This window comes from Mandrillus leucophaeus, unplaced genomic scaffold (assembly GCF_000951045.1).
Source record: "Mandrillus leucophaeus isolate KB7577 unplaced genomic scaffold, Mleu.le_1.0 Scaffold686, whole genome shotgun sequence".
Taxonomy (NCBI): Eukaryota; Metazoa; Chordata; class Mammalia; order Primates; family Cercopithecidae; genus Mandrillus; species Mandrillus leucophaeus.
In genome coordinates this window covers 940349-956722 of record NW_012107430.1, presented here as the reverse complement: position 1 = coordinate 956722, position 16374 = coordinate 940349, and the positions used below count along the sequence as shown (strand labels likewise).

Genomic DNA, 16374 nt, shown 5'->3' with positions numbered 1-16374 from the left:
CATTCTACTATAAAGACACATGCACACATATGTTTATCGCAGCACTATTCACTATAGTAAAGACTTGGAACCAACCCAAATGCCCATCAATGTTAGACTGGATAAAGAAAACGTGGCACATATACACCATGCAATACTATGCAGCCAGAAAAAAGGATGAGTTCATATCCTTTGCAGGGACATGGATGAAGCTGGAAACCATCCATGGTTTCCAGGAACAGAAAATCAAATACTGCATGTTCTCACTCATAAGTAGGAGCTGAACAATGAGAACATATGGGCACAGGGAAGGGAACATCACACACCGGGACCTATTGGCGGGGTGGGGGACAAGGGGAGGGATAAGATAAGGAGAAATACCTAATACAGATGACAAGTTGATGGGTGCAGCAAACCATCATGGCACATGTATACCTATGTAACAAACCTGCACGTTCTGGACATGTATCCCAGAACTTAAAGTAAAATAAATAAATAAATAAGTAAATAAATAAATAAATAGAAGGTCAGAGCCCATTCAAATGTAAATATGATCTATTAATTAGCTATTGAGATACAGTTCCTTAAACCCCACAAGTCTAAGATGCTAATTAGGCCTGGCCCTGCCTGTGTATGGTTTGTGTCAATGTATATCTAAACACAGTGGAATTGAGTAAAAGTAGCTCTATCTTAGGGAAGAGGGCTGAGAATGAGACAGGAGTTGATAAAGGAGAGTAATGTCAATTTCACCAGGCTGACCTGGAAGGCTGCTGAACCCCTGTGTAAAGACCAGTTGTTTTTTTCAGTTGAAAATACTGAGTCTGTATAAAGAGCTTCCTTTCTCTAATAAACACTCAAGGAAAAAAATGGCAAACTTACAATTAGCATTTAACATTGAAATCACCTACCTCTTGTAACACGTTATAAACCTCTAGATGAAGCAGCACAGGAAAAAGGCCCAAGAAACATATAACATATAACCATGACATTTCTGAGAAACGAGACCAAGATTCATCCAGAGATAAAAACAACCTAGTAACTTTCCTTGCTTCTAAATCTGTGAAGTGATTTCCTTTATGCTTCTCTTTCAGTAAGAAAAGCAAATGGATGGAAAATATTTAGCAGAAAAACGTAAAGAGTAAAACTACCCAATACTAGTATATATAAAATTACACAACCTACCTGAAAACTCTACTTTTAAATGGATTAAGAGCACATATGCAAAATAACTTAAAACAAAATAAAAACAATGTTCTTTTTTAGAAAAGCACAATATACGATGCAGCTTAATAGGAAAGATTTTATATTAAGTATTGCAAATCTTAAACTCTCATCAAATTTTTAAAAATTCCTACAGGTTGTTTTCAGTCATTAAGTGACTAACGTATTTTCTAAAGGAATTCTCAAATGTTTTGCATTTCAAATATTTTAATAGTTTTATTTGGCAAAGAGAAGCCTAAGAATTTTTTTAAAAACACTTCCAGAGAGAGCACTTTATACCATAAAATAAACTTGTATAATTTGGGAGGGCAAATCATCTCAAATGTATATTTTTGAATTATGTGCCAATTTTATAATTAGTACAAAAACGATAGTTGAAATATTTTAAAAATGTAAAAACCAGTCCAGGCAACATAACTATACAATCTTGCTGTAAAAGTACTTATATCGAATTCCACCCAAAATATTTTTGCAATATACTAAATTTAGTTCTTCAAGTCACTCTTCACTGCCGGCTGGCTTTTCCATTTTCTGTTGTCTCCATCCTGAAAATAGGAGGAAAAAATGAGTTGATAAAATAAATATTCATTAACATTTTTGTCTCCTTATCTACCTTTCACATGAAACTTAAAATAATACATTCACAGAACAGAACACCAGCATTTTAGGAAAAGACTAACGATAGGGTTCCTCTAGCTAAGCCAACTTCATTTTACAGTGAAAATTGAGGCCCTGAGAGACCAAGTGACTTTCCCAAGGTCACATGTCAAAGGCTACTGTTTGTTGTTTGTTTGTTTGACTATACCACACTCTCCCTTTCCAAGCAAAACTAAGGAAAAAATCTCTACGATTTAGTCAGAATTTACTTCCTTTTGCACTAAATAAATGTATTTCTACCAACAAATTTTTAAGAGGATTTCTTCTGAAAAAAAAAAAATCAAAATAATCAGATCTGAGATTTATTTTATTATAATCAATATTCTTAATATTGTATTCCTTAATAGGAAAACATTTCCCTCTGTTATTATACAGAGATTGGTATTATATCCTAAGTGGTATGATTTTTCCCTCTATAATGTTTACTAAGCATTGAAAAGAAATGCTCTAAGGAGTAAATACTTTCAGGGTTACAATCAATATAATTGAGCCTTTTACAAGCAAAAATCAAAGAGGTTAATTTTTTCTCCTTATGGGGAACATGTATTAGTTCATAATATTAGTAATAAAAAATTGCTGATTATTACAAATAAGCAATGTTTGTTAAGGTACTGTACAGGCAATTGACAAAACCAATTTTGACAATAAATAACACAAACCCATTTTCCTCTTTAAGGTGTTGATACAGTTCAGCTCTGTTATTAACAGAGTTCAAACGTCCAGCAAATTCCTGATGTTTTCTGGAATTGGCAGTATTGATTCTATTACTCCACAAGGATAATAAGGACACTGGCCCTGGTGTTATATTTAAAAGGAGAGAAAAAAAAAAAAAAGATAGAATAATTTATTACTTCCGAGTTTACAAATTTACACTTACCTTTAATTCTGTTGTTCATTTGACACAATTAAGGTAGTTAATTCTGTAGTTCATTTTACACAATTAAGGCAATCATTTTCCTCTTATTCTGAAATTAATGTGTTTCAGGGTCCCCAAGAGCAACCACTAGTTCAGTGATTGATGGAAGGACTCAAATGACTACATGTAAAGTTATACTCCTGGTTAAGAATGATTACAGCAATACAGTAAGGAGACACAGCCAGGTCGGTAAGCAGAAGAATCACATGAGGTGGAGACTGGCAGAATCCATTTGCAGGCTTCCCATGCTCACTCTCTCCAGTGAGTTTTATGAAGAGTGCATACTACCTCCATAGGCAAACATGCAGCCACACGTGCGCAATATTTCTGCCAGGAAAGCCTGTTTGAGTAGAGTCCAGGGTTTTTACTGGGGGCTGATCAGGTGGGTATTCTCTGCCTAACCACAACGACCAAAGTTCCAGACTTTCAGAAGGGAAGCAGGTGTTCAGTTCATTATCTAGGCAACATCTCAAAAGCCAAGTTCCCAGATGTCAGCCAAGAGCCAAACCGGCAAGCAGGCTTTTCTAATTATAATAGTCTCAGGCCTGCTATGTTAACTGTTTCCTGCACAATATGATAAGGCAAAAGAATTACAAGAGCCAAAACAATTTCAAAAAAGAAGAAAAAAGAAGATTCTTACTTCCTCATTACAAGACTTAATTTGAAGTGACTGTGACAGTACTGGATTGGTGAAAGGATGGCCACATAAACCAACAGAATATAAAGAAGAATCCAGAAGCAGACTCCCATATACATAGTCAACAAATTTCTGATAAATGTACAATACTTCAATGAAGAAAGGATAATCTTTTCAATAAATGCTGGTGGAACATTAGGACATTGTATGCAAAAGGATTAATATTGACCCATACTTTGTACCTTATAGAAAATAACTCAAAAATTGATCATGGCCTAAATGTAAACCTAAAATTACAGAACTCCTATAAGAAAATCAGCATTTGTGACCTTGGGTTAGATTTCTAACATGTAACACCTAAAGCATAATCATAAAAGCAAAATTTTCGACTTCATATATTTGACAGGATATATTTGACTTCATCAAAATACAAAGCTTCTGTTGTGCAAAAGTCATTGTTTAAGAGAAGAACAAGTCACAGACTGGGTGAAAATACTTGCAAATCACATATCCAACACAGAACTTGTATCCAGATAAATAAATCCACTAATAAGAAAACAAACAACCCAATTTAAAAATGTACAAAATATTTTAAAGGACCTTTCACCCAAGAAGACAAACAGATAAAAAATAAGCAAAGGAAAAGAGTTTTACCATCATTAATCATGAGAGAAACGTACATTAAAACACCAATGAAATACCACTACATACCTTATAGGATGAAAAACAAAACAAAACAAAAACAGTAACCCTGACAACAGTGAGTGGACAAGGATGCAGAACACCCAGAACTCTCATACACTGGTGGTGGGAATGCAAAATGGTGCCACCACTTTGGAAAAATAAGTTGCCAGTTTCTTATGAAATTAGTCATTATAATACTATGTGAAAAAAGCCAATCTCAAAGGGTGGCATGACATTTTCTTTCATTTATAAGACATTCTGAAAAATTACAGGGAGCACGATTATAGGAAGAGAAAACATATCAGTAGTTACCAAGGATTCGGGAGAAGGAGAGTGAAGGATGACTACAAAGGGTCAATACAAGGAAATCTTTTCAGGTGACAGACTGTTGTGTACCCTGATTGTGATGGTGGTATGCATTGTCTAAACTCATAGAACTGTACATCAAAAAGAGCTAATATTGTCATATATATTTAAAAATTCTTATTTTTCTTATTATAAAACTAATACGTGTTCATGAGAACAAATTTAGAAAACAATAAAACACATAAAGAAGGAAATAAAATCATCCTATTGCCACTGCTCTAACTAAAAATTTTACTCTTTTTTCCAGTGCCAATCTATATCAACAAATTTTTTGTTTTGTTTTGTTACTGCATCTTACAAAGACAGCTGAATAGACGTTTGCCAAATCTAGATGGCACATTTGGAATAGCCCAACCTTAAGTGCAGTGTATACAGCAGGCACAAAATTCACTTTGGGGAGGCCTGGGAAGTCATCTTCCAAAGCAGATAAAACTGAGGTATAATAAAAGGCCCAGATAAGTTGCTGATCAGAAGAGATACGCAATTTAGGTTATAAAATAGAACGAAAGAAAAAACAAACACTTTTCAAATATCAGGCTCAAACAGAAAGTTACAAGGAAAGGCAGTAATGTGCAATCAAGTTGCTTCTCATATGAGCTATTCCATATATTTCTATGGTGAAAAGCATCAGGGATCTATTTAATTTAATGGTAGCTGATATTTCATCTAAGTGACAAGCTAGTACATATGTGTATGAAAACTTAAAATTGAGATCACAGTACATATGTTTATGTAATCTGCTTTAAAAAAACTTACTCATTTACATATTCATTCAATTCAATAATTATTCTTGGGCTATATAAATACCACCCTGTGGGGGCTGGGCGTGGTAACTCATACCTGTAATCCCAGCACTTTGAGAGGCTGAGGCAGGCGAATCACCTGAGGTCAGGAGTTCGAGACCAGCCTGGCCAGCATGGTGAAACCCTGTCTCTACCAAAAAAATAAAAATCAGCCCGGTATGGTGGCAGGCACCTGTAATCCCAGCTACTAGGGAGGCTGAGGCAGGAGAATCACTTGAACCCAGGAGGCAGAGGCTGCAGTAGGCTGAGACAGTGCCATTGCACTCCACCCTGGGCAACAAGAGTGGACTCCGTCTCAATAAATAAATAAATACATACATAGCACCCTATGGACACACCATTATTCAGTCATTTTCTTACTAATGTGGCTTTTAGTTGCTTGCAATTTTTGTCAGTATACTCTTTTTTTTTTTTTTGACTGAGTCTTACTCTGTCGCCCAGGCTGGAGTACAGTGGCAAGAATCTTGGCTCACTGCAATCTCCGCCTCAGTAATACTCCTTGAGAGTTCTATTTGCCAAGCAATGCTGAAACACTGTTTAGAGTATACCTAAATTTCCCATCCTAATGAACAGTGGTGTATTTTGTCATATGAGAAACAATTTATCAAAAAACATCTATTTAAATCCTATTATTTTCTGGGCCCTCTAGCAAATGCCGGAAAGGCAAATATAATAAGATCACCTCAAGGGTGATCTCTGGCTTCAAAGACACTAGTGAACTGAAGAATATAATATGTATCACTATATATATATATACACTATAACAAGCATATTAAAAGCAAACAAGCCTGCCTTCTCCCTAGGATGAGCTGCCAATATTCACAAGCTGGTTCTACTGCCTTAGGAGAGGCACAGTGGCAGGACATCAGGTAGTCTAATGATGGCATACCATTACACATGTATCCTAAAAAGACTAAATCTAGTTTGCCTTCAAGATAACTAAGGCCTAGAAGGATTTCAGGAGCTGCCAATCCCAAATCATATCCTTGGTGCCTAGAATTCCTTCAAGAGGAAACTAAACTTTTAACCTATAAGTAAGAAATTAAGAGGCTTTATTATAACTACACTGAAACTCAAACACATTTTAATAAAGCAATAAATGAGTTATAATACATTATTTCTAGGTTTAGTAAGAGTTTAGGGTAAAAGAGTTTGTATTCAATATCCCAGCTCTTACTATAGTATCAGGAACATAAACAGATTCAAATTTACATATTTAAAATTTCTTAAAACACAAACTTTATATGCTTATTTTCCAAAGGCTTCATTAATGAAAGTATGACACTACTTTTGTTTTTAACACTGACAAACATATTTACTGCCTACATACTCTAAGGCTGTGATATGGTTTGGCTGTGTGCCCACCCAAATTTCCACACTGTTCTCGTGACAGTGAGTGAGTTCTCACTAGATCTGATGGTTTTATAAGGGGCTTCCTCTCCCTTTGCTCTGCCCTTCTCCTTGCTGCCGCCACGTGAAGAAGGACATGTTTGCTTCTCCTTCTGCCACGACTGTAAGTTTTCTGAGGCCTCCCAGCCATGCTGGAACTGTGAGTCAATTAAACCTCTTTCCTTTAAAAATTACCCAGTCTCCAGTATGTCTTTATTAGCAGCATGAGACTGGACTAATACAGGCTGTAAACAGAGAATCTCCTAAACAGCTTCCACGAATACCTAAGAACTCTTCCTCACATATACACAACAATATTAAATAACACTGTACAAAACAGAGCTTCATTGGAAAATTTTTTTTTTTTTCTGAGATAGAGTCTTGCTCTGTTGCCCAGGCTGAAGTGCAATGGTGCGATCTTGGCTCACTGCAACCTCTGCCTCCTAGGTGCAAGTGATTCTCCTGCCTCAGCCTGCTGAGTAGCTGGGATTCCAGGTGTGTGCCATCACGCCCAGCTAATTTTTGTATTTTTAGTAGAGGTGGGGTTTCACCATGCTGGCCAGGCTGGTCTAAACTCCTGACCTCAGGTGATCTGCCTGCCTCGGCCTCCCAAAGTGCTGGGATTACAGGGGTGAGTCACCGCACCCAGCCCGGAAAACTTTTTATAAACCTAGTTACCACAGCTGTACCTTACCTTTCGATTTTTCCACTTGTGGAGTTTCATCCATTTCAACAAGGGGTTTTTTGTTTGGAGGTTCTGGGGAATCAGGCGAATCTTTTATAATCTCAGCTTCAGCCAAGTCTTCTTTTCCACGCTCTAAGATTCCTTTTAATCTTTTAGAGGGACAAATAATGAAATGTAAAGTTTAAATTTTTAGAAGTCTAAAAATGGTCTAATAATTAAACTACCTTTGCATATCAACCTTTATAGAAGATGGTTAATCTCATAAAATAAACCTAGGGACTAATCAAAAACTTCAATCTAAAACCAGTAACAGAAATTAACAGAAATTAATCAATTAAATACAAGTTTCCCTTTTCCTTCATAATAATAACGTAACAATTCAGGAATTAGCTGTAAAATATAAAAAAAAGAATACTTAAATTAAAATCTAAAAGGTAGGAAATGATGTGATCTTGAGAAGAAACTGCACAATTTTGATTTTTAAAGATATGAACAAAATAATACCGAATTTCAAATTACAAATAAGTTTAATAAGTTTATCCCCATTTATTCTCTAGTCTATGTATTGTGCAGATGTATTTATGCTCTGCAAATCAGAAACTTAACCCTAAGCTTTTATAGAGTTTCATTAGAGAACAAAAACACTTGCAAAATACACAAGCGTGTACTTGAAGCTCAGTGGGATCTGAATGATAGTACTTTTTCCCTCTTACGGTGAGCCAGTTTTGTTTCAGAAGCTCAGTAGCCCTAAGGAAAACATGAGCTTCTAAAGTCAAAGAGAATAGAAGCATTCTATTATTAATGAATAAAATTATACGATTTCCAGAATTAGCTTCAAAGTATTCCTATGGGGTAGTGGTGAAGGTAGTGGATGAAGATATATATGAAATGAGATCTGCCATGAATTGTTAATCATTGAAGGCAGATGATGAGTAACTATCTGTTCTATTGCTACATGTGTTTGAAATTTTCCATCATAAAAAGATGTGTTTTTGGTCAGTCGCAGTGGCTCATGCCTGTAATCCCAAGCACTTGGGGAAGCCAAGGTGGGCAGATCTCCTAAGGTCAGGAGATTGAGACCAGCCTAGGCAACATGGTGAAACTCCATCTCTACCACAAATACAAAAAATTTGCTAGGCATGGTGGTGTATACCTATAATCCCAGCTACCTGAGAGGCTGAGGCATGAGAATCACTTGAACCCAGGAGGCAGAAGCTGCAGTGAGTCAAGATCATGCCACTGCATTCTAGCCGGGGTGATAGAGTGAGATTCTGTCTCAAAAAAATAAATAAAAATTAATTAATTAAAAAAAAAGTTACCTGGTGTTGGTCTGATTTCTGGCAAGGGGACAGAAGATATAGCCAGCTGATACACTATTTCTATTTATAAGCCTTTATTATTTTTATTTTTTTTCAGATTTAACTTTGACATCATAATATAAATCACAAACTAAAGGAAAAGAGTATACTATTAAGGAACATTTTCAGAATAGACTGTATGTTCTTCTGTGCTTCCAAGGCCATCCTATGCCTATTTTTAAAATAGCACCTTCCACACTTTGCTGCAATCACTATTTTTGTTTGTTTGTTTTTTTTGAGACAGAGTCTTACTCTACTGCCCAGGCTGGAGTGCAGCGGAGTGATCTCAGCTCACAGCAACCTCTGCCTCCCAGGTTCAAGCGATTCTCATGCCTCAGCCACCTGAGTAGCTGAGATTACAGGCATGTGCTCCCAAACCCAGCTAATTTTTGTATTTTTCTTAAGTAGAGACTGGATTTTGCCGTGTTGGCCAGGTTGGTCTCAAACTCCTGGCCTCAACTGATCCACCCGCCTCGGTCTCCCAAAGTCCTAGGATTACAGGTGTGAGCCACTGCGCCCAGCCTGCAATCACTAATTTAATTGTCTGTCTCTACCATCACACTGTATGTTCTTCAAGGGTAGGGATCTTGTGCCAAATGCCTGGCACATCCTAAGCATTCAATAAATATTTAGTGAACAGAAGAATAAAATTACATCTGTGAAGTTCACAACACATAAAGCACATACTGATACCAAACATCATGCATTATGATTTTCAGAAGTTAATTAGGAAAAACTAACACTAACTTTGCCCCAACAGTAAAAATTCACACTTTTTTACGTCCAAGAAAGATCCTTTAGATGTTAAGAATGATAAAATTACAGTAATGAAAATGAATAAACATGTATTAAATGAACTACTATTAAATCAGGTTAGAATGTATGAAAATGCTCTATGCAGAATGTGATATAACAAAAGGCACCGTGGTGCTATATCAGTGCCAAGAAGTCACCTCTCTGAGTCTTGCCAAGACTTTTCCTGTTCATAATCTTTCACTGCTTTCTCCGACTTGTCCTCTTTGTCTTCCCTCTTTCTTCCTCGTTTCTTTCGTTCTTCTTCTTCCGGGGGTTTGCTCCTGCATGCCATCAGACATTCCAAGACCCTCTGATGTTTCTCTGAGTTGTTGATATGGGCTCTGACAAGGGTTTCTAATTCATTCCACATGATACGGTATTGTTCATCTCTGCAGTACAGATTTGGAAATACTCTTTAAATAATATTGAAGTGTCACTTTCTACTGGTAAAGTAAAAAGAAATAACGAAATGTGGACTTCCTTCCTCTTACTTGGTAGTTAATAGTGAAATTCTAAGCTATAATATATCAATTTCTATGATTTTGTATTATTTCATCTCAAACATATATATATACACACACACGTCCTCAAATAAAATTTACATATAGAGTAAGTTATCTTGAGAAACAGTATGTATCAAGTAAATGTGATCTATAAAGAAAATAAGAAAAAAAATCTACCTTTTAGGGCCCTTTCCTCTTGTACCAACTGTGGAAATAGGTAGAGGATCATTTTTTCTTTCCATATCAACTAAGTTGTATATTGTTTTTTGACAGTTTAACACATCTTCTTCTGTCAGAGATTCTTTCACAATAACACTGGCTAATGGAACTACCTGTTAGATATTTTTTTAAAGAAAAAAGAAAATCTGTCTTGAAAAATAAATATCAAAACATCTAGGCAGAACTTGATTTTTGAAAGGATTTTAAAGACTATCATGGTGAAGGAATCCGTAACTATCACTTCAATTTTTAATTATTAATTCTTTAACTTTAGCAAGCTCATATATTTCACTCTTTGCTTAAGAAATGGTATAAATTACAAATTTTCTAATTTGTTTCTATAAAGAATATATAACTAATCTGTAAGAAAAGTTGAAGATACTTAACACTTACCGCTTGCATGTTAAAAATGGTGGTTTGTGAAATGATCATAGGCCAGTAACGGGTGTGTTTTTCTAACTGATCTTTTGCTCGTTCCAAAGGGACCTCAAGACTTCCATCGATTTTATATCTGGGGTCTAGAAAAGGAGTTAATCTGTTTTCCCTCATAAATTCACCAAAATCCTAATGATAACCAAATAAGATAAAATTAGAAACTATGTCTAATGTTTCAGTATGGATTACATGTACTAGTCTGTTTCCCTGATGTCTTCCGTCCTGTGATGTGCAACAAAACATTTTTTCTAACAGTATCCCTCAACTCCACTACTTTTTTATCCTTTCTGAACTTGAAACCTATCAGCCTTTATACGATGAAAATGAGAGCCTCAAACATAAATGCATTCATGGTATGTTTTCCCCATCTTTTGTAAAAACCAAGAAACACTTTTTTCCCCCTTCTATAATTTAACTTTTCTATCACATAAAGATAAAAGAGTTAGTTAATCATATTAGAAGACTCATTTGCTTATTTAAAACTACCTTGAGCCTGGGGACGGTGGCTCACACCTGTAATCCCAACACTTTGGGAGGCTGAGACAGGTGGATCACCTAAGGTCAGGAGTTTGAGACTAGCCTGGCCAACATGGTGAAACCCCGTCTTTACTAAAAATACAAAAATTAGCTGGGCATGGTGGCAGGCACCTATAATCTTATCTACTCGGGAAGCTGAGGCAAGAGAATCACTTGAACCCAGGAGGCGGAGGTTGCAGTGAGCCAAGATTGCACCACTGCACTCTAACCTGGGCAACAAGAGCGAAACTCTGTCTCAAAACAAACAAACAAACAAACTACCTTGATATAACATAAACATGTTAACAAGAGTTATCTGTGAATGATGAAATTATAGGTAATTTACAGGTGGGGTGTTTTTTTAAGACATCTATATTCTCTAAATTTTCTACAATAAATATTGATTAGGCTTCTCCTTATTTAAACATTATGTTTTTTAAAAAATCCTAATTAAAAAGTTACTTACAGTATATAACATTTTGTGGTTTACAAAGTATATTCATATACATATATCACACTTAGTTTTTACAACCACCTCAAGAAGTAAACAGCTATGAAATACCAAATAGGAAAGAGAGGAGGGAGAATAAAAAATCAAAATTAGAACAGAATTTCTACCAAAAAAGGACATATATTTCCTTTTATGTTCTTCCCAATAATATAAAAGTTTATGTTATTTCAAAGTAGCAGCAATCCAAATATTCCAGGTTTCTGTTTGCCATTTAAATTACTAGAAATTAAGTTTCACCTAAAATATTAGTTCAAATCAATTTATTATTTCCTACAATTCCAGCGTGTCATTGCAATTCAGATACATCTCACTATACACTGAATATAAAATAAGATTAAACAATGATAAATAGAGCTTTTGAGCAAATATTGCAGGAAATTCACCTAATTAAAATAATAATCAACTTCTTCCAAATCTCTTTTTTTCCACAGATCTTAGCATTTAACGAGCACTTGATAACTACTTGCTGAATGATGACACATTCAAAACTTAAAATTTATAGATATTAGAGTCTTACTGTAATCCGGTAGTCTGTAACTCTTCCTCCACATCCTTCACTAATTGAAGGCGGATCTTCTAGAATGGATCGAGAACTGCTAAGGACGTGCAAAAAAATCTCTCCTCCATGGCTACTAAGCATATGACTAATGACTTTAGAACCTGATTTTCGTGGTTGTTCCAGTAAAACAGAACGACCTGTCAAAAATAAGATACACTATCAGTAATGAAACTCAAATGGGCTCTCATTTATTTCCTTGAGATTTACATCTAGATTTTTTCATTTTATTTATTGATCCCCGTATTTTAACCTGCATTGCTAATTTAGTGTATCTACTCTTCCATGCCTAAAAATCTGAATTCTAGCCTTAACTACATCTTAGTTACTCCAAGGTTACATAGTTATACAGTTTCCCACAACAACTATAGTGGTCTCTGAAATAATACATTTGGCTATATGGTTCATCCAATTTACATGTACATATTGAATTTTTCTCCTGGACCTCAAGAAGAAAAGTGAGACAACTGCTCCATAATCCTCAGGTTATTAATGCTACAGAACATTTAGGGAGAAGGCACAGTCCCAGTTCACTTACATAACAGTTCCTCATCCATACTGTAATCATAACTACTTTCTATTCTACATGTCCAAATGTTAATCTGAATTTCACCTAGTCTGATAATCAAATTATGCTTAATTAACAATGACATAACCTTATGATAAAGACAGACTGACTCTTTAGATCACTAGTTCCAAAACCTGAGATGATCATAAGAATTACCAGAAAAGCTTTTAATTTGGAATCCAATAATTTAGACTTGTAAAAAAAATTTCACACAATGAAACCACAGATTTAAGGTCATAGGTAAGAATCATATGGTATAATATTAAAAACATAATATTTATTTATGATAAAGGTATCATGTTCAAGTAAGTCCATCTTTGCTTTGATTTAAAATTCAATGGGCCAAGATAAATAGTCTACATTATTCCAGCTTCTATTTTATTTTTTTAATCTATTTTCTAATTATAGCTTCTAAAACAAATCAATTTAGACTCTAAAGGTCAAATTTTTAAAATAGAAATACTCACAATTTTATTAAATAAAACTTGCTTAGATATAATAGCCTGAAAGCCAAACCTAAAGTCATCTTTTAAATGTTAGTAAAAGCTGTTAAAGGGTATTTCAAATTACATAAGTTTAAAACAGCTTTCACAAATAAATGGCAAAGCTATAGCGATGAAAACAGCTTTCCAGAGTTCATACTCTTAATAATTTCACTCAAATAATAATTTAATAATAATATAAATAATTCAAATAATATAAATAATTTCAGGCAAAACCATTAAATGATGAAAGTTACCATTTAGAAGAAAATTAGTAAGGCAGGAGGAAGGTCTACTATTTACGTCTACAGGTGAAATCCGATAAGCTCCAGTACAATAGTGTAATTCTGAAATAGAAGAAAACACTGATTTGAAAGAATATAAAGAAATATTCCCACAATTAAAGGAAAAAAAAAAAAAAACTTGTTCACTGAGTTCATTCAGTCCTGAAACAATGAAAAACGAAAATGCAAAACAGAATCAATTAATTGACCCCCACATAATACCTGAAGAATCTTTTGATTTAGTCTTTTTCAGTTATTCTTAAATACCTACCAATGTTATTTGTCCTTGGTGTACACCACTTTAATGTTATCGTTTCTTTAAACGGGCCTTCTCGACTGCCACCACCTAGGTGTGAATCACCTTTAAAAATATGTCAGAGACATTATACATTGTATACATGTATCAAAACATCACACTGTATCCCATAAATATGTACAATTATGTGTTAATTTAAAAAATAATAAAAGCGGCTGGGCATGGTGGCTCACGCCTGTAATCCCAGCACTTTGGGAGGCTGAGATGGGTGGATCACGAGGTCAGGAGTTCAAGACCAGCCTGGTCAAGATGATGAAACCCTGTCCCTACTAAAACTACAAAAATGTGCCAGGCGTGGCGGCAGGTGCCTGTAATCCCAGCTATTCGGGAGGCTGAGGCAGAAGAATCACTTGAACCCGGGCAGCAGAGGTTGCAGTGAGCCGAGATCGCGACACAGCACTCCAGCCTGGGCAACAGAGTGAGACTCCGCCTCAAAAAAATAAAAAAAAAAAATAGTAATAATAAAAGCAAAAAATAGTAATAGAGCAAACTGGGTATGGAGTAACTGGAACTCTGTACTGTTTTCACAATTATTTTGTAAATCTGAAACTACTCTAAAATTAAAAGTTCATTTAAAAACAACAATGAAAAAAATGTCAGAGAAACACTAACATTATCAAGTAGATCACAAGCTTCAAATTGTTTACCAAGATTTCCAAATGAGTTTAAACTCTGTAAGAGAAAATATCTCTGAGACAACATCTTTTTATCAGGTCCCCTGGACAAATACCAAATAGAGTATAGATATTATCTATAATTAAAATAAATAGTAATTTTCCTCCACATTCGTTATTAAACCAATCATTTAGGTCACTGCACTGAAAGTCAATAGCGAAAATTTTAAAAATTTCAAGCATCTACAACTGCTCTTCCCTGCCCACACTATTAAATGATAAAATGACATGGTTAAGTACTCAGAAAAAGATTAAGGAATCTAAAATGCACACCTATACTGAATTCCAGTAAGTTTAGTTAGAAGAAACACAAACCAAGGGATCTGGAAAGTAAATACATAAGGAGATATTAATCTAATAATAATAAACAAATGTGCAACCATAAAGCTGACAAGGCTTTGAAGGAAATATTTACAGTGCTATGAGTGCCTAAAGAGGGAGATTTGTCCTATTCCAAGACACCAGGGGAAGTTTCCTTGCGAAGTGAAGACTGGTCTGAGTTATAAGGGGATGAGTAGAAATTAACTAAAGAAAGAGACCCGATGCAGTGCCTCACATCTAAAATCTCAGCACTTTATGAGTCCTAAGTGGGAGGATTGCTAGGGGGTCAGGAAACCAGCCTGGGCAACATAGTGAGACCCTGTCTCTATGGAAAAAATACAAAAATTAGCCGGGCTTCGTGGTTTGCACCTGCAGTCCCAGCTACTCTGGAGGCTGAGGTGGAAGGACTGCTGGTAGCCCAAGAGGTTGATGCTGCAGTAAGCTATGATCACACTCCAGTCTGAGCAATAAAGTGAGACTCCGTCTCAAAAAAAAAAAAAAAAAAAAAAAAGAAATAGAGGAAAGACTACTCAGGCAAAAGAACAGTAGATACCAAGATACTGTGGCAGGAGAAAGCATGAAAAATATTAGATCTGTGTGGCTGAAACAGAGAAGATTAGTATGTTCTGAGATGAGAATAAAAAGGGGGAGGGGGGCAGACAATGAAGGGCCTTGTAAGACATTAAACAGCTCTGTCTTTTCCTAAGGGCAACAGAAAAGCATGGGCAGGGGGCAGGTTTAAGGTTTAAGGTCATGAGAACATGGTCAGGATTAGCATTCTGAAAGTTACTGTAGCTGGAGGGTAAAGAGTAGATAGGGACAGGCCATTTAGGAGGCTACTGTGAGATAACAGGTAAGAAAATGAAAGGCTGGATTAGGGAAATGTTACTGGTAGCTGAGATGGAGATTTTGATGTACGTGAGAAATATTAGTAGATGAAATCAAGAAAATGTGATGATGGATTAGATGCCTCAGAAGTGATTCTGAGGTTTCCGCCTTATATAAATGAATAGACAACAGGGCCATTCACTGAAAAGGGAGACTAGTTCAGGTGGCAAAGCTCCTAAGTTGTTTTGGGCATGTTGAGATGTAGGTGCCTGAGAGACATCTAAGAGATACAATTAGGCAGCAGAATATAAAGATCTGGAATTTAGGGGCCGTGTGCCGTGACTCACGCCTGTAATCCCAGCACTTTGGGAGGCCAAGCCGGGCGGATCACGAGGTCAGGAGATCGAGACCATCCTGGTTAACACAGTGAAATCCTGTCTCTACTAAAAATACAAAATATTAGCCAGGCGTGGTGGAGGACGCCTGTAGTCCCAACTACTTGGGAGGCTGAGGTAGGAAAATGGCGTGAACCTGGGAGGCAGAGCTTGCAGTGAGCCAAGATCGTGCCACTGCACTCCGGCCTGGGAGACAGAGTGAGGCTGTCTCAAAAAAAAAAAAAAGCCGGGCGCGGTGGCTCACGCCTGTAATCCCAGCACTTTGGGAGGCCGAGG

At 35.9% G+C, this 16374-nt stretch overlaps 1 protein-coding gene across 2 annotated transcripts in view; it reads right to left on the bottom strand.

The window, feature by feature from the left end:
* Positions 1-1387: 1387 nt before the first annotated feature.
* The window catches only part of ASUN (asunder spermatogenesis regulator), a 33546-nt gene continuing 18559 nt past the window's right edge, over positions 1388-16374 (bottom strand). For both annotated transcript variants that reach the window (XM_012002407.1, XM_012002408.1), the window contains 9 exons: positions 13836-13925; positions 13538-13627; positions 12192-12370; positions 10606-10776; positions 10171-10325; positions 9649-9879; positions 7347-7486; positions 2517-2652; positions 1388-1745 (listed from right to left, as the gene is read on the bottom strand). In XM_012002407.1, coding sequence (XP_011857797.1) covers positions 1706-1745; positions 2517-2652; positions 7347-7486; positions 9649-9879; positions 10171-10325; positions 10606-10776; positions 12192-12370; positions 13538-13627; positions 13836-13925 — 1232 coding nt within the window. In that variant the 3' untranslated portion in view covers positions 1388-1705. The remainder of the gene's footprint in view (positions 1746-2516; positions 2653-7346; positions 7487-9648; positions 9880-10170; positions 10326-10605; positions 10777-12191; positions 12371-13537; positions 13628-13835; positions 13926-16374) is intronic.